At 34.3% G+C, this 20,000-nt stretch overlaps 1 protein-coding gene across 1 annotated transcript in view; it reads left to right on the top strand.

The window, feature by feature from the left end:
- Positions 1-8,237: 8,237 nt before the first annotated feature.
- The window catches only part of LOC137629171 (tryptase beta-2-like), a 19,084-nt gene continuing 7,321 nt past the window's right edge, over positions 8,238-20,000 (top strand). The window contains exons 1-2 of the mRNA XM_068360438.1: positions 8,238-8,380; positions 15,665-16,046. Coding sequence (XP_068216539.1) covers positions 15,863-16,046 — 184 coding nt within the window. The 5' untranslated portion in view covers positions 8,238-8,380; positions 15,665-15,862. The remainder of the gene's footprint in view (positions 8,381-15,664; positions 16,047-20,000) is intronic.

Genomic DNA, 20,000 nt, shown 5'->3' with positions numbered 1-20,000 from the left:
AGAAAAACACAGTGCTTTCAACTAGGAATTCCTGCAAGTCAGGTGTGAGCCTACGAGGAAAAAAAAAAATTGAATTCACTTTTCTACGAATATATCAAGTCCAAGGAGAAGGGCATTCCAAAATCAAACCATTGTTCTCTAGTCTTGGGTAGTGCCATAGCCTCTGTACCATGGTCTTCCACTGTCTTGGGTTAAAGTTCTCTTGGTTGGAGGTACACACGAACACACTATTATATCTTATTTTTCTTCCTTTTGTTTTTCTTTTTTTATATAAGTTATTATAGTTTATATGTGAAGTATTTAATTTATTATTGCCACTGTTCTTGAAATATTTTATTTTGATTGTTTATACTTCTCTCGTAGTTTATTTCCTTATTTCTTTCCTCACTGGGAAATTTTTCCATGTTGGAGCCCTTAAGCTTATAGCATCTTGCTTTTCCAACTACGGATATAGCCTAGCTTGTAATAATAATAATAATAATAATAATAATAATAATAATAATAATAATAATAATAATAATAATAATTACAAAATTAACGCCACTGAGGCAGCAATTACTTTCAATAAAACCTGTTTAAAAAAGGGTCTACCTCCGAAATATAATAATAATAATAATAATAATAATAATAATAATAAAATAATAAAATAAAATAATAAAATAATAATAATAATAATAGTAACAATTACAATAACTGAAATAATTAATAATAATAATTAATAATAATAATAATAATAATAATAATAATAATAATAATAATAATAATAATAACAATAACAATTACAATAACTTAAATAATAATAATAATAATAATAATAATAATAATAATAATAATAATAATAATAATAATAATAAAGGAAGATATCTTGTTTTAAAAGAAATATCAGATACTTTCTTTTGTGGTGTCATTCGAAAATATGTATGATGAGTAGGAACTCAAGTGAATTACGTAAGTCCTAAATGTTGCAAACAAATTATCCATTTTGGGCTTCAGCTCGAACCCTTGTCTGGCAGAACGCCAGGCAGGAACGTTTCCAATGGGGAGGCGAGATAGAGAGATGACCATGAATTATTATTATCATCATCATCATCATCATTATTATTATTATTATTATTATTATTATTATTATTAAAATTATTATTATTATTATTATTATTATTATTATTATTATTATTATTATTATTATTTAGAATGAAAAACTAAAATTCTATTAAGACCTATGTTATAATTAACAATTAAAATTAATCTAAACGAATATAAGAGAATCTACAATTTAAAAACCATTAATTTTCAAAAAGGAGGAGCTGGGAAAATAATAGAAAATAACCAATATGAACCAAGGTTGAAGTCTCTGTGACAACAATGTCCAAACTTTTGGCTGATTACGTGAAGTGGACATTTTTCTTTGCCGTAACCTTGACCTTTGATCTTGACCTTCCAAAATTCATTAATTTTTAGCCTTTTATATAAAAGTTAATACCTGCAAATTTCATTATTCTACGATTAAAATTGTGGCCAGGAAGATGTTCATAAACCAACAAACACACAAACAGGGGGATAAAACCTAACCTCCGTCCAACTTCGTTGGCGGAGGTAATAAACTTAAGTACATACATCAGTGCTTAACAATGTGCTAGACAGTGAATTCCAATTATGCAACATAAGCCTAATATCTCTCATGTAAACCACTGTACACTTAACAAGAACCCATTATAAAACTTATCTTTATAACCGCACCAATAGGCCTTTATAGAAGTGACCGTTATAACTAACCCAAGAGGCCTTTATAGTTGTGACCGTTAAAACCAAGCCAACCGACTTTTATAAAAGTGAACGTTATAACCAACCCAAGAGGCCTTTACAGTTGTGACCATTAAAACCAAGCTAACCGACTTTTATAAAAGTGAACGTTATAACCAACCCAAGAGGCCTTTACAGTTGTGACTGTTATAACCAAGCAAACCGGCTTTTATAAAAGTGAACGTTATAACCAAGCCAAGAGGCCTTTACGAAAGTGTCCGATATAACCAACCCAAGAGGCCTTTACAGTTGTGACCGTTATAACCAAGCAAACCGGCTTTTATAAAAGTGAACGTTATAACCAAGCCAAGAGGCCTTTACGAAAGTGTCCGATATAACCAACCCAAGAGGCCTTTACAGTTGTGACCGTTATAACCAAGCAAACCGGCTTTCATAAAAGTGATCATTATAACCAAGCCAAGAGGCTTTTATAAAAGTGATCGTTATAACCAAGCCAAGAGGCTTTTATAGAAGACACCTTTTTAACCAAGCCAAGAGGCCTTTATAAAAGTGATCGTTACAACCAAGCCAAATGGCCTTTTATAATAGTGACAGTTATAACTACGCCAAGAGGCTTTTATAGAAGTGACCGTTAAAACCAAGCCAAGAAGCCTTTATAAAAGTGGCCGTTATAACCAAGCCAAGAGGCTTTTATAAAAGTGACCGTTATAACCAAGCCAAGAGGTTTTTATAAAGGTGACCGTTATAACCAAGCCAAGAGTCTTTCATAAAAGGGACCGTTATAACCAAGCCAAGAGGTTTTTATAAAGGTGACCGTTATAACCAAGCCAAGAGGTTTTTATAAAAGTGACCGTTATAACCAAGCCAAGAGTCTTTCATAAAAGGGACCGTTATAACCAAGCCAAGAGGTTTTTATAAAGGTGACCGTTATAACCAAGCCAAGAGGCTTTCATAAAGGTGACCGTTATAACCAAGCCAAGAGGCTTTCATAAAGGTGACCGTTATAACCAAGCCAAGAGGCTTTCATAAAGGTGACCGTTATAACCAAGCCAAGAGGCTTTCATAAAGGTGACCGTTATAACCAAGCCAAGAGGCTTTCATAAAGGTGACCGTTATAACCAAGCCAAGAGGCTTTCATAAAGGTGACCGTTATAACCAAGCCAAGAGGCTTTCATAAAGGTGACCGTTATAACCAAGCCAAGAGGCTTTCATAAAAGGGACCGTTATAACCAAACTAAGAGGCCTTTTATAAAAGAGACCGATGTAACGAAGTCAAGAGGCTTTTATAAAAGTCACGGTTATAACCAAGCAAAGAGGCTTTTATAAAAGTGACCATTATAACCAAGTCAAGAGGCTTTTATAAAAGTGACCGTTATAACATAGCCAAGAGGCCTTTATAAAAGTGACCGTTATAACCAAGCCAAAAGGCTTTTATAAAAGTGACCGTTATAACCAAGCTAAGAGGCTTTTATAACAGCGCAAACAGATATAACGAGAAACCCCCACTTTCTTTTAATAGTCAAATATGGTAGGATTTCTTCTGGGTAGACAGGACGGGTTGCTGTGACATTTGAATACCCCAGTACCACGTATGCGGGCGCGCAAACACACACACGCACACACAAATGTCGGGTTATTGTGGGTCGCTGGCCAGGCAATATCAAAACACCAGAATACCCTAATACCCTACCAGAACTGGTTTGAGTCTCTCTCTCTCTCTCTCTCTCTCTCTCTCTCTCTCTCTCTCTCAGTTAAGAGTTTGAATAATAGTAATGCTTACGGTACGGATGGTATTCCTACTAGTTTTCTAAAAGATTCCCTTACAGTTATCATAAATACATCGATTGTAACTGGGAAATATCCTTCTATTTGGAAACAACCCCTCGTTGACCCTCTTCACAAGAAAGGAGACAAGGACGACCCTGGTAAATATAGACCTGTTTCTATCCTTCCAGTAATATCGAAAGAAATAGAGAAGATTGTATGTAATCAGTTAATGGAACATATAGAAAAAAATAATTTGATTTCTAACACTCAGCATGGATTCCGTAAAGGTTTATCAACAGAAACAGCTTTGATGAAATTAACAGATGAAATTTATAAAAATATTGATGGAAAAAAAGTTTCCATATTAATTTTATACGACCTATCAAAGGCATTTGATAGTGTCAACCATGATGAATTGTGTAAATCTCTTAAGGAACATTACATTGATATTTTCTGGTTTCAGGATTACTTGAAGGATAGAAGTTAGGTAGTTAGATTAGGAGACGTAAATTCTTGTATTGAAAAGGTTGAATTTGGGGTCCCATAGGGATCTGTCCTAGGCCCAATTCTCTTTTTAGTCTACGTTAATGATATGATTAAATACATAGAAAACTGCCTGCTAATTCAATATGCTGATGACACCCAAGTTCTTTTGGCTGATCAAATAGAAAATCTAGATGCCTTGATTAAAAGGTTAACTAATATTGCTCAAAATTAAGAAATATTTTCTAAGAAAATGGCTATTACTGAATGCCACCAAAACACAGTGCATGTTTGTGGGTAGCTCACAGTATATTAGCAAAATTCCACATGACATTGTAATAGAATGCAATGGTGATGAAGTAAAGATAAGTCAACATGTGAAAAATCTATGTCTACACATGGACGGGTATATGACATTCAGTACTTACATTGACGAGCTGAGTAGAAAAGTTAGTGGCGTTCTAATGTATCTAAGTAGAGTAAAAGATTACTTTGATGATACTACTCTAGCTTTGATTGTGGAAAGTCTGGTCTTGAGTGTAATAAACTACCGTATTAAGATGTGGGGGGTAACTAATGATATGCACATGGAAAAAGCTCAAAAAATCAAAAACTTTGCAGGTAGAGTAGCCGTTATTGGGGTGTAAAAAACACGATCACATCACCCCAACCCTCCAGCAATTAAAGTGGATAAAATTAAAAGAAAAGTGTATGTACGATGTTTGTGTTTTTGTTTTTAAAAGTTTGAGAAAAGAATATCCCAACTGGCTATACACATTTCCTACAGTTGGTAATTGTAGGAATGCATTAACCAGACAGAATGAAAATTTATATGTAGACAGCTATCGAACTGATTTGGGTTCACGCTCAATGGCAATAAGGGGCCCAGCTTGCTGGAATAAACTACCTCTGGAAATAAGAAAATGTATAAATGTTAGTTCTGATTTATTCAAAAAGAAACTTAAGCAATATTTTTTAAAGTTTCCTTGAATGTATATATATCCTAGATTTTTACAATCCAATTATTGTGAATTTTATGTAAATAATTTATATTGTTATGTTGCAAAATAACCATTTTATAATGGAATACAGGTTTTTGACTTTGACTCTCTCTCTCTCTCTCTCTCTCTCTCTCTCTCTCTCTCTCTCTCTCTTTCTCTCTCTCTCTCTCTCTCTCTCTCTCTCTCTCTCTCTCTCTCTCTCTCTCTCTCTCTCTCAGTTGTTAAGTCCCAGTATACTAATATATATATATATATATATATATATATATATATATATATATATATATATATACATACATATATATATATATATATATATATATATATATATATATATATATATGTATATATATATATATATATATATATATATATATATATATATATATATATATATATATATCTATATATATATATATATATATATACTGTATATATATATATATACAGTATATATATATATATATATATATATATATATATATATATATATATATATATATACGCTCAATCTCTAAAAACAACAATTATTCAAAGTTATTGATATTTTGTTCGTTTCTATTTGGGTTAAAAAACGTAATCAATGCAATAACTCAAATAAGATATTGAATCTATCTTACACAAATAACGCGAATGAATATTTGAACATCTCGAAAACCGAATTTCAAATACAAACATACTGCTGTGAAAATTAATGAGGCGTTGAGAAGACACCTGAGGAAAGATGGAGACAGGTGAAGAGAACCGAGCGAAGGGAAAGTAGGTAACGGGCGCTGGCGAAAGTGGGCGAGATGTTGGGCGGTATGGAGGAGGGAGGGTAGTAGGTGGTTGGGACTGGGTTCAAGGTGTGAAGAAAAGGACTATTGTGGGTAGGGGAAGATAGAGTCGGAGGGGGTTACATTTTAAATGAAAGAGAAGGAAATATTTGAGGGTAGGTCTAGGTGGCCGTGGGTAGGGGAACATGAATGAGAGACGGTCACAGTTGGTTTACCTTATTTAAATGGGTAGGGGTACCCTACCGTAGCCCATAGTATGTAGGGGGGGAGGGAGAGATGTTGGAGTTCGTGATTTATTGTTTCACGAAAACATAGTGGAATGTTTTTCGGGTTCCACGAAGCTTTTATTACTCAGAGAAAGTTTCCAAGGACGGTCATTTCGTGGCTAGACAGAGCTGCCAACCGCTGTTATTGTCAACAAACAATGGTGTTATTTATAATTGTTTTTGTTTTTACTGTTATTCAAGCTCTAACCCGAGTTCAATTAACAGTATGGAAATGAAAAGATAATAATAATATTAAACAGGTATGTAGCATATACACTATTAAACGAAATTTACAATTACAATTATTGTGAAAAATCATTTAACTTTCTTACACAACTTCAATTTTGAGAGTTGTAAGATTACAAATGATAAACGTATCAAGACTTGACGAAGCAATTAGACGAATAACCGATAAATCACCGAAAATAACCACTTAGATTCTCAGGTATATTTTCTTTCGGTATTACATTACGTTTTGTGGTTGGTAACACTGACGAAGAAGGAGGCTAGCTAGAAATTTGGGTCAGCGCTAACTCGCTGCTTTTCATTCTCATGACTATTTCCTATTGTTGAACTTTCTTTTCGAGCTTCCTTTTTTTTTTCCTCCTTCCTGTTAAGTGATATGCCACGGTTTTGTTTCCGGAAAGATTGTATAGTCACTGGGAACTCTCTCTTTCTATAGTAATTAGCTTAAATTTATGCTTCGGTTTCAAACGAATTTCTCTCATTGTTAAGGAGTTAATACACTTTTCTTGATTTCTGTCGCATAGTAAATATTGTTTTGAGCTAAGTACGGTCTAACGAAAAATATATATTACAATTAAAAGTATCAGAAGATATTTATATAGTGAAAAAATGTAAAGAAATAAGTTTTGAAAAAAAATTAAATAGGGCCTACTTTTCTCTCTTCTCTTTCCATGTCAGGATTGTCCGAAAAATACACATTCATCTAAACAAGATATACCTTTTCTCTTTATCATCACCATTATTTACATTCGCTTTCCTTAATTAAACTTTCTCTTTTACTTCCCAATTCTCAATTCTCTTACGTCAGAAGGCTATTATCAAAATGACGTGCCGTAAATTAACATTATCCTGGTTTTCATTTGTATGTACGTTAAGATATACAATCATTGACAATTTGTTTTTAGATAAAACAGACTTCTGTCAACACGGGCTCTTGCATCGAGAAAAAATACGGATACATGCGTGGTACATATATATATATATATATATATATATATATATATATATATATATATATATATATATATATATATATATATATATATCAAACAGGTACGCCAATACTCAAACTAGGGCGTATCTTCTAGAATCTCTATGTTACTCTTGAGCTTTTGTATCATTTAAACTTTAAATAATCTAGTCTTACTATGTCTAACCTTACAAGATGAGGAAAGTATCTATTTCAATATCATTTCATCTTAAATGCTCTAAAACATACCGGCATTAAATCGTTTAATATTTAATGTTTATTACATTTAATTCTGAACCACAATTTAAACAGACTGCTTGCACAAAGAATATGGAACTCAAATATCAAGATTTCAAATTAAAAATAGTATTCGAGACCTAATAATCCCTTATGGATATCAAACATGTTATAAAGCATATTTATAAATATTTTTCAATATTAACATCTATAAAATAATGAAACAAACAAATGAAAATTGACCTGTACTTCTCTCACGCACCTGGTCACTTATCCGATCTCCGCTATGGACACCCATGATAACAGAACACTGTTTACATTTTAAGGTATTTAAAGCTTGAAGCTGAGGCTGAGGACTGAGCTATAAAGAGCCTAAGCTCTCGGCTATGAAATGGTGATAATTATAGCTACAGGATGGGGGATACGATGAGGCGTAGAAGAGCCGTGACTATAATGAGGGAAAAGGTAAACAAGTCGCACCAAGGGACACTAAATGTATGAGATGAGCATGGAGACAAGAGCCTCTGTTCTCCTTACATAACGGATGGAAGAGAAGCCTCAAAATTCACCATATTCGAAATTAAATAATTTATGAAGAGATGCAGAGGGCATTATAGTTTCCCCTTTCATAGCGCAGGTATGCCATAGCCATTGTGCCAACCTGATAAGGCGGAGACGCTCAGAGCCATTGGAGGGGGCAAGCCTAGACCGTGGGAGGACGGAGGACTCCAGGTACCGAGGACCCCAGGACTCGAGGAGCTCACCTTCAGTTAGAAATCTGTCTTTGTGGCGTTCGATCAGTGACGTTCGTTACTCCGTTCCGTTGAAAACGTGATTTTTTGTTTACATACGAGATTCGGTTTCTTGTGCACTGTGAGGGCTCATTTTTATCAATTGTTTTTCTTTATTTATCCATTACGAACAGTAAGACTATTTTAATTATCAATTTGGTCAGGAGTGAGACTATTTTGGTTATCAATTACGGTCAGGAGTGAGACTTTCAATTATCAATTTGGTCGGGAGTGAAACTATTTCGGTTATCAAGTAAGGTCAGGAGTGAGACTTTCAATTATCAATTTGGTCAGGAGTGAGACTAATTCAATAATCATTTACGGTCAGGAGTGAGACTATTTCGGTTATCAAGTAAGGTCAGGAGTGAGACTTTCAATTATCAATTTGGTCAGAAGTGAGACTAATTCAATAATCATTTACGGTCAGGAGTGAGACTATTTCGGTTATCAAGTAAGGTCAGGAGTGAGACTTTCAATTATCAATTTGGTCAGAAGTGAGACTAATTCAATAACCATTTACGGTCAGGAGTGAGACTATTTGCTCAGTGACTTCTAAAATGTGTAGCTACTTTCAAAGTTAGATAATCAATAGTGAAAGATACCAAATAAGGGGAAAGAAAGAAAGTTTTTAACGATAATTTATTCATGTGTGTTCAAGCAAAGAATGTGAGATCACTGAGATGTCAATTTCTAAAAAAAAAAAAATGAGATGGAGAAACTGACCCGTAGAAAGTGTAAACTAAAAATATGCCACTCATCGTTTATGATGATTCATAACTTTCGTGTAGTTAATTATTTTTGTGTAGATGTGCGGGAAATTAGTTACAAATAAAAACATACTATATGAAAAACTGAGTGGAGATGAAGTAATGGCAGAAAAAATACTTAAAAAATTGTAATTAGCAATTGAATTACAAAAATGATAATTGAAAAGTTAAATTCTAGCAATTATTAATACATTTTTAGCTAACCGGACATGTTGAAGTGTTTATATGTATGCATACATCCCCAGTCACAACCTAGTGTTTTTCGACTTTCTTTAGTGAAAATTGATTATTTTGATTTGATAATTCAAACAACCAATTCATGAATTTTCCAGGCTAATTTCTATGAACTTAAATATCTTATTGAACAGCAATTATAGATTCACAGATTCATTTAACAGTTAGTCCCAGTTATTTTGTCAGTTTAATTGAGAGCTAAAATCATTTACAACAAAAATTAATCCTAATATATTTCAATTGTCCTCTTAATCCGCTTTATATAATTTCCCTATTCTCTACCAGTAGGCCTACCTTCTCTCTAGCTGTATGCCTACCCAAAGTCCTACCCTCTCTCTAGCAGTAGGCTTACCCAAGGTCTTGGGCCCACCCTCTCTCTAATAGTAAGTCTACTCTCTCTCTCTCTCTCTCTCTCTCTCTCTCTCTCTCTCTCTCTCAGTAGGCCTACCCTCTCTAGCAGTAGACCTATCCTCTCTCGACCAGTAGGCCTAGTCTCCCTCTACCAATAGGCCTAGCCTATTGACTGACAGATCCATAATTCTTTTCACAACGTTATTGCTATTTCACTTATTCTCGCTTTTATTCCTCTTTAAAAATCGATGTGATTGACACCGAAATATTTCCTTTGCCCATTCCTAATAACAGGCCCCTCTTGCATAGGAAGTTTGTTTTATGATATCATTAATAAATATCCTAAATGAAAATTTATGAAGACACTATAAATATCATCATCATCGTCTCCTCCTACGCTTATTGACACAAAGTGCCTCGGTTAGATTTCGCCAGTCGTCTCTATCTTGAGCTTTTAAATCAATACTTCTCTATTCATCATCTCCTATTTCACGCTTCATAGTCCTCAGCCATGTAGGTCTGGGTCTTCGGACTCTTCTAGTGCCTTGTGGAGCCCAGTCTAAAGTCTAGTGAACTAATTTCTCTTATAAATATGAGAAATTTTGATAATCAAATGGCTAATCTTCACCAGATAAAAATATAGAAAATCTTCCTTTTGCCATAAAAAAAATATTTCATTGATAAATCACAAAATCAACTCTTCCTAAGTTTGGGGGAAAACAATTCAATTCTCAGGCGAAATATTTGATAAAAAGGATGAATTGGATATTTGTCGATTTGAGACTAGATTACATCAGGTTTTCTTTAATATTAGTGTACACTACCCGTCAAAAACTATTGCTAAATATTCAGATAGAAATGCACATAGGCAACCCCTCTCACCAGGGTATGATTACTCTCTCCTCCATACCCAAGGAATAAGGAGAGCTCAGCGTGACCGATAAAAATATATTTATATATATAACCAGACATTTTCTCTCTCTCTCTCTCTCTCTCTCTCTCTCTCTCTCTCTCTCTCTCTATATATATATATATATATATATATATATATATATATATATATATATAATATATATAAAGAGAGAGAGAGAGAGAGAGAGAGAGAGAGAGAGAGAGAGAGAGAGAGATGCACGTTTGTATAACTAGACACTTGCTCTCTTTCTCTCTCATATATATATATATATATATATATATATATATATATATATATATATATATATATATATGTATATATACATATATATACTGTGTGTATATATATATACACATATATACATAATACATATATATATATATATATATATATATAGAGAGAGAGAGAGAGAGAGAGAGAGAGAGAGAGAGAGAGAGAGAGAGAGAGAGATAAACACGTTTGTGTAACTAGAGAGACGAGCTCAGAACTTTCTCAATATCGTCACAAGAAAAAAAAAAAAAGAAACATGACGTCAGTCAACCCGAATTCGTATCCAAGACTTCCAGATGCTGTTTACATTTGTATTCACTATTTGTGCCATGACATACAGACGCCATTCATTTCATTATTCATTATATTACTGTTTTCGTTCGGCAATAGAGTGTGTCACTGATTCTCCTTGTTATTTTTGTATTATGATTTTGCTTATGATATACTGTATATCTCTTTCCTCGTTTAGGTTAAAATAATGATTAATGAGACTGTGCTGTCACATGGGTATTGAGAAAGCAGTTAATATATAGATGATATTGGAATGGTTATTGCAGTAATTAGAAAAATAATATAAACAGTATTGATAGTAAATATATTAGTAAACTACCATATTTAGAAATAGCAAGTGTCTGGTTACACACACACACACAGATATATATATATATATATATATATATATATATATATATATATATATATATATATATATATATCCAGTCACGCACAACTCTCCCAGTCCCTCGGTTAGGTGGGGAGAGAGAGAGTAGTCATACCCTGTTGAAAGATGGGTGCGCATGGATGTGTGCATATCTAAATACTTAGCAGTCATTTTGACGGGTCGCGTACACTAGTATTATTACTATTATTACTTGCTAAGCTACAGCCCTAGCTGGAAAAGCGGGATGCTATAAGCCCACAGGCCCCAACAGGGAAAATAGCAATAGAAACAGTATATTAAGACCACTGCAAAAACCAGATCGGTGGGTGCATAAAATGTACGACAGAATGAACTTTCATCTCTAGATATTCTCTGATTTACTTCCAGTTGATGAGTAACTGGTGTTACATTTGATTCTGAATATGGGTAGGTTGAGTTTTCGAGTTTCTAAACGCACAACAAAATCAGACATCATCAGGCTCTTTTTTTTTTAACATAACCCAAGTAGGAAAAGCTGGATGTTATAAGCCCAGGGGTTCCAACGGGGAGAATAGCCCAGTAAGGAAAGGAAACAAGGAAAAATTATTTTTTTTAAGAACAGTAACAAAATAAATATTTCCTATGTAAACTATAAAAACTTTAACAAAACAAGAAGAGAAATTAGATAGAATAGTGTGTCAGAGTGTACTATTATGAAATATCCTCCATCTATTATTAAATAATTTGTTAGATCCTCAAACAAGAGAACTCTAACCCAAGACAGTGGAAGACGATGGTACAGAGGCTATGGCACTACCCAAGACTAGAGAACAATGGTTTGATTTTGGAGTGTCCTCTCCTAGAAGAGACAGTAAATAGAGCAGAAATCCACAGACTTGTCATATACCCATCCCGGAAACAAAACATACCCACATGATCTCATGAAATATCCCCATAAGAGTTTTCCTATCATCAGCCTGCCTATAGTGAAGTAACCAAACTGATAGAAAACGGAATATTGGTTTATCGGTGACGTCTCTGCCTGGTGATCGCCAGACGGGGGTTCGAGTTACTCTCAATCTCGTTAGTTCCTTTAGCGTCTGCAAACTCACCATGCTTGTGATCTAAGAATGGCGGTTTTGGAGGAGCCTATAGGTCTACCTGCTGAGTCATCAGCAGCCATTACCTGGCTCTCCCTGGTCCTAACTTGGGTGGAGAGGGGGCTTGGGCGATGATCGCATGTATATATGGTCAGTCTCTAGGGCACTGACATGCTTGCTAGGGCAATGTCACTATCCCTTGCCTCTGCCATTCATGAGCGTCATTAAAATATTGAAAATATAACATGAAGGATTACACGAAGACCCTTAATAGCAACTTATTAACCATCGTAACTTAAATGCCATGAACTACCGTCTTAATCTTCAGATTTATTACCAACATAAGAAAAAATTTGCCAAACAAACAAAATGAGTTACTAGTTCCGGCAAAGAAAAAAAAAATCTTTTGTATCTGCTGGTAAAAATTGGTTACCAGCTAAGGTGCGTTATATGCCAAGCATATAATGTCATGCTGGTAACCTTCATTAGTCTGTCACCTTAAAATAAGGTTGTCCTTTTGATTGGCAACATTGAGCACAGGCCAGACAAGGCAATATCTGCAAGAGATCGGAGGCCATGTAGCACAGAAGCAACTGGGGCGGGGTGGGGTGGGGGTGGGGGGGGGGACACCCCCAGTTGGAGTAAGAAATACTTGTGCGAAGCACCAGATAGGGGATAACCGAGAGGCGAGGTGAATGCAACTAAGATTTTATTAACCAAACATCGAGCTTAAATACCAGGACTTGCGAGCAGGAACGTTACAAATATTCAAATAAAATTAAACATGAGCTATCAGGTTTATATAGGTTGGTTTAATAGCAGTGCAGGGAAGAGCAAAACCGTAAAAATAGTGGCAATCTTAAACGAGCAAACACAATTTTATAAGAGAGGTTGGAGAGGAATGAGAAGAAAGAATTAAAAAAAAAATTGCAAAATAGATGGCTAGAAATATTCTGCCTGCACGATCCAAAAGAGGTACTGCAAATACTATTTAATGATGCATACAGTGTACCGGGAGAGTTGCACCATAGGCACAAGAGAGCTATAGTCAGCCACAAGTTATAAGGTTGGCCAAGAATCATGAGAGGGAGAGACCAAGTCTCCGGCTCATGACAGACATACTAAATAGTATAAAAGCCGATTTTATATTGACGTAACAGTGTTGCTAAGTAAGCATAATTCCTTCCTTATCTGCATCTTTACACATTATATATATATATATGTATATATATATATATATATATATATATATATATATATATATATATATATATATATATTGCATATATATATAATATCATATATATTGTATATATATATATATATATATATATATATATATATATATATATATATATATATATCTATATTTATATATATATTTTTATTTATATATATAATATATAAGCATGGACTTATATTTCTATGATTATTTTTATTTTGTGATTGGCACAGATTTTAACACACACATAGCGTATATATTGACGGTGTTAAAATCTTTCGATCACCAAAAAAAAAAAAAGATTAAAAAACAAACATGATAATTCCATGTTTGCACTGAAAAAAAATTATATAGTATTATATAACAAAACATCAAATAAGTAAATATTCACATAAAATCATTTACTCAGTTCAAATCCAGGCGTTTTAACCCAAGTGATTGTGTGCTTACTAAAATACTCAAGAAAATAGTGTAACTAAGATTTCTTTAAATATCCAATGTTCATTAACTCATTTAATGTATTTACTGCCAAATTTAGAATACAATATTGCATCGCCAAACATATCAACAGTTGAAGTTATATTTTAAAAAAACCGTAATTTTAATCGGAAATTTTCCGTAAAAATATACTGTTTTCAGCCGTATTTCAGTAAAATACAGGCGACCGTAATTTGTCCTCTACTTGATATTATCCTTTACGGTTTGATGACCGTAATATCACACCTTTACGAATATCACTCGTTTTCGTCAATATATTCATTTTTAAAACGGTAAATGCCTGGCAAAATATATTCTATGATTTTTACCGTTATTTACGGCAAATCTTTAACAGTGTAGTTAAACTGCAGATTGAAAAATTCACATACTATCTCATATCATCTCTGCCGGAGCTTGTTGCAGCCTCTTGTTCTTGGAACACGCTGGGTGTGACCTGCACCAAGCCAGAGTGCACAGTCACCCACAATAGAGAATAGTTTTTGTTCGTCTTTTGTCACAAAAAAATAAGAATCATTGACTCCCACTTCCGAGAAATAACTGTTAGGCCGCCTTCTTCCTTTGAACAATCTCTCCATCCTCCGATTTCTTCTTCTTCTTCTTCTTCTTTTATACATCTTCTTCTCTTCTTCTATACATCTTCTTCTTCTTCTTTTATACATCTCCTTTTACACATCATCTCTTCTTCTTTTATACATCTTCTCCTTTTACACATCATCTCTTCTTCTTTTATACCTCTTCTTCTCCTTTCATACATCTTCTTTTATACATCATCATTTTCTTATTCTTCTTCTTTAATACATCTTCTTCTTCTTATTTTAAACATCATCTTCTTTTATAAATCTTCTTCTTCTTTTATACATCTTCTTCGTCTTTTATACGTCATCTTATTTTATACATCTTCTTCTTCTTTTATACATCATCTTTTATACATCTTCTTCTTCTTTTTTTTATACATCATCTTCTTTTATACATCTTAGACAGATGGCAGAGAGGTATCGAGTTTTGTCTATCATCCGATTTACATCTTTATCTCTTGGTCAAAGATCTGCTCCAATTCTTTCAAAAGAAATAATACAAATGTGTTACAAATTTTTTCTAAATCTGATTACAGAAAAGCCAGCGTTACCTCGTGGGCTACATCGTAAAACTAATCATTTCTGAAGAGCATATGTCTGATATCTCACTGTTTTTTTTGCAATGGAATAACGATCTGACGCAATCTGTCGTACGTAACCTTATCACCAGCATTGGCAAAAGTGGTCAGATTTGACATAATAGAAAATATTTCAGAAAAAAAATCTACAGCATCTGTGATCCCAAGGAAGGTATAAAAAAAAGAGCGCTAACAAAAGTCACTTTTCGACCCAACAGATGGCGCGCAACTCATGAGGAAGAAAATATCAAAGATTTCAATCAATAGATGGCGCGCAGTTCATGAGAAAGAAACTATCAAAGCTTTCAATCAATAGATGGCGCCAAGCTCATGAGGAAGAAACTATTAGTAGTGGATGTGAAATAGCAAAAAGGCGATCGATCAACCAATGACTATGCAGCGTAGACTGTGGAGCAATGAATTTAATGCCATCGAGAAGAAGTGGAAGTGGTTTATCTGCAGGTCTAAGACGTGGTTACGTGGAAGCAGAGAGTAAAAACAGAGGGCTTCTGTCCAGGAATGCTGCTGCTACTCTGGTGCTATGGGTCACTTCGGCTCTCTGTTTCATTCCTGTCGATTCTCTTATCAACTACAAGTCTTGTAAGTAGACGTTGGAAGGTATTGTTATATAATATTAAGACAGACATTACTTTTTTCATTGTATACTTTAAACTTGTATGTATTTTTTGTACTTTTTTTGTATGCTAAACTGGAGTTACACTGTCTTGGGGTAGAGTTCTCTGGGTCATCTCACACTGTTTCGTTGCTCATATCAACTACAAGTCTTGTATTACTTTTTTTCCTTTGTATACTTTAAGCTTGTATGAATGTTTTTATTTTTTTGTATGCTAAACTGGAGCTACACTGTCTTGAGGTAGAGTTCTCTTGCTTGAGGGTACACTCGGGAAAACTATTCTACCTTATTTCTCTTCCTATTGTTTTTTAAAAGTTTCTATAGTTTATATATTAAAGATTTATTTTAATGTTGTTACTGTTCTTAAAATATTCTATTTCAATTGTTAATTACTACTCTTGTAGTTTCCATATTTCCTTTCCTTACTGGGCTATTTTCCCTGTTGGAGCCCCTTGGGGTTATAGCATCCTGCTTTTCCAACTAGGGTTGTAGCTTATAAAGTAATAATAATAATAATAATAATAATAATAATAATAATAATAATAATAATAATAATAAAATATTTTAAAAACAATAACAACATGAAAACCTATATTTCATGCGTTTCATATCAGCACGTAAAGGTGACAAGACCGTAAAACTGTAGGTCAGGTGTATAAAACAGAAAGCAGAAAGGTGTCCAGTTCCATTAAGGGTTCTGAGAAACTTTTCTGACCTTATCATCCTACGAGCCTTGAACGGGTTCCTCTAGGTTACAAGGAGGTTGAACATCAGGATCGTGTTACAGATTAAAGCGCATGCAAGGCTCGAAAGCTAGTCCTCAACGAAGTGGACTGAAACTAGTATCGTTAATAAGTAATATTCATCATCATCATATCCTCTTACGCATATTAACGCAAGGGGGCTCGGTTAGATTTCGTCAGTCGTCTCTATCTTGAGCTTTTCAATCAATACTTGTCCATTCATCATCTCCTACTTCACGCTTCATAGTCCCTGGTCAACATGGAAAAGAAGAAATTTTCCTTTTGACTGTAAGGGAGATTAGTTCACCAAAATTTCAACGGGGCTCCACAAGGCACTAGAAGAGTTGGAAGACCCAGGCCTACATGGCTGAGGACTAAGAAGCATGAAGTTGGAGATGATGAGTGGATAAGCATTGAATTAAAAGCTCAAGATAGAGACGACGGGCGAAATCTAACCGAAGACCTTTGCGTCAATGTGCGTAGGAGGAGATGATGATAATGATGATGACTATAAGGAACGTCCTATTCTCTCTGTCTCCCAAATGAAAATAGCGTTTAAAGTAAATAAAATAGGGTTTAAAACTTCTATTAAAAAGTATTCACGAGTCGATATACTTTTTATCTAAAAACATATTTAGATAAATAATAAAAATTTCAATTGTAAATACACTATATGTAAAATAAAAAAAATATTTATGTAAATAAACTATGATCTATATATGTTATAAATTTTAAGATTGTAAATGTGTATTTCATAATAAAAGATGAAAAAAATGAAAATAGCGAATGGCTGTAATCAGAATCCACTCATACTGGATCCTGGTTGTAATGTCAAGCACCCAAGATGAACGATGTCAAGAACAATAGAGGCGTACAGCTTAAAAGTGACTTTTTTCCTTCCCTTAAAAGTAATTTATTTTCTCTTTTGTATTGTAATCATCGAAAACTGACGGGAACAGAAAGTCGCGGTTGGTATTTCATATCACAGAAATGGTAATTGAAATATGATAATTGCACACTTTGCGAGAAAGTTCGTATTGTTTATATACACTGCTATCATTGTTTGCAATAGTGGGGTTGTTACTGGGAAAACACAGTCATGTCACGTTGCATCTTCTTGGAGTAGAGTTCTCTTTGCTTGAGGATACACTCGGGCACACTATTCTATCTTATTTCTTTTCCTCTTGTTTATTTTTCTAAGTTTTCATAGTTTATATGTAAAATGTGTTTTAATGTTTTTACTGTTCTTAAGATATTCTCTATTTTAATTATTAATTACTTCTCTTGTAGGTTCCTTATTTCCTTTTCTCACTGGGCTATTTTTCCCTTGGACCCCTTGAGCCCATAGCATCCTGCTTTTCCAACTAGGGTTGTAACTTAGCAAGTAATAATAATAATAATAATAATAATAATAATAATAATAATAATAACAACTGAAAAGCACTTTCGCAAACCAAACATTCCTCTTCCTTCGAAATTTTGCGAGAACTAACAAAACGATAAAAAGAGAAAATCGAGCACCACTTGCTATTTACGACATATTTTCGCTTCTTCCTCTTCTTCTATTTTATAAGGAATTTCCGGAATCCCTTAAATAGGAAACACGAAAAGTGAGATTGGAACCACTGGACACAGTACCACCCTGTGTCTCACAGTTATCAGAGACCGCCCAGGGGAAATTTTCGATAGTGGCCCCTGATCAAAGCCTAAGGTGATAACATAAACTCTCTTTCCACGCCAATTTCTCGTTTCTCATCATTTTTTGTGCGTATTCGTCTCTGAAATTACTGCTATTTGAGGACCATGAGGTGATACTGCTACATTCTCGGTGGAGTCCAATGCTGGAAGAGTCCCCAGAACTGCTACATTCTTGCCAGAGTCCAATGCTAGAAGTCGTCCCCCCCCCCCCCCCCCCCAGAACTTGTATACCCTCGATAACATCATCACCACCTCCTACGCCTATTGACGCAAAGGGCCTCGGTTAGATTTCGCCAGTCGTCTCTATCTTGAGCTCTTAAATCAATACATCTCCATTCATCATCTCCTACTTCACTCTTCATAGTCCTCAGTCATGTAGGCCTGGATGTTCCAACTCTTCTAGTACTTTATGGACCCCAGTTGAAAGTTTGGTGAACTAATCTCTCGCGTTTGTCATGCGAACTCACAAGTACTCTAGTGTAGCTCGCAAAATTAGATACGATTGCCTCAAGGCTCGATTAGATCTCTGTGATTGTAAAACTCTTAGTTACCTGGTAGGCTACATAGAGAAAATATGTCCAGACAAATGGTTTTTAACGTCTGGTGGGAGAAAGTACCTGCGTATACTAAAGCAAGCTGAGGGATTAAGTATGAAAGAGTGATTGTAACAAGGAAATTACAAGCAATATCAAATGGACTGCTAATACTATTATACGTGTGTATATATTGTACAGTTGGACACAGGAATTCCTGGCACACCTCTCTCTGAGGAAGAGCATCCTGTCACATCGCTGTGAGTTCTTGTGCTTAGCCCCCACCTACCCCGTCCTCAATATATCCATGCAGTTTCGATTTTGTTACTCTCCACGAAGTAAGGGTATGAAAGGGTGCATTTTCAGAGTGAGGTGTGTCGGGAACTACTGTATCCAACTGTACATCAAATACTTATGCTTACACACTGTTATCTTGCTGATTATTTTACTCCTAAATTAAATACTTATGCTTACACGCTTTTACCCTGTTGATTACCTTATTCCTATACCAAATACTTATGCTAATACGATATTACCATGTTGATTACTTTATTCCTACACAAAATAGTTAATTTCACACGCTTATATCTTGCTGATTATTTTATTCATACACCAAATACTTATGCTTACACGCCTTTACACTGTTGATTACCTTATTCCCATACCAAATACTTATACTAATACGATATTACCATGTTGGTTACTTTATTCCTACACCAAATACTTATTTTCACACTCTTCTATCTTGCTGTTTATTTTATTCCTACATCAAATACTTATGCTTACACGCCTTTACCCTATTGATTACCTTATTCCCATACCAAATACTTATACTAATACGATATTACCATGTTGGTTACTTTATTCCTACACCAAATACTTATTTTCACACGTTTTTATCTTGCAGATTATTTTATTTCTACATCAAATACCTACGTTTACATGC

This window comes from Palaemon carinicauda, chromosome 37, assembly GCF_036898095.1.
Source record: "Palaemon carinicauda isolate YSFRI2023 chromosome 37, ASM3689809v2, whole genome shotgun sequence".
Classification (NCBI taxonomy): Eukaryota; Metazoa; Arthropoda; class Malacostraca; order Decapoda; family Palaemonidae; genus Palaemon; species Palaemon carinicauda.
The sequence above is the reverse complement of the archived record's forward strand: the minus strand, read 5'-3'. Positions and strand labels throughout refer to the sequence as shown.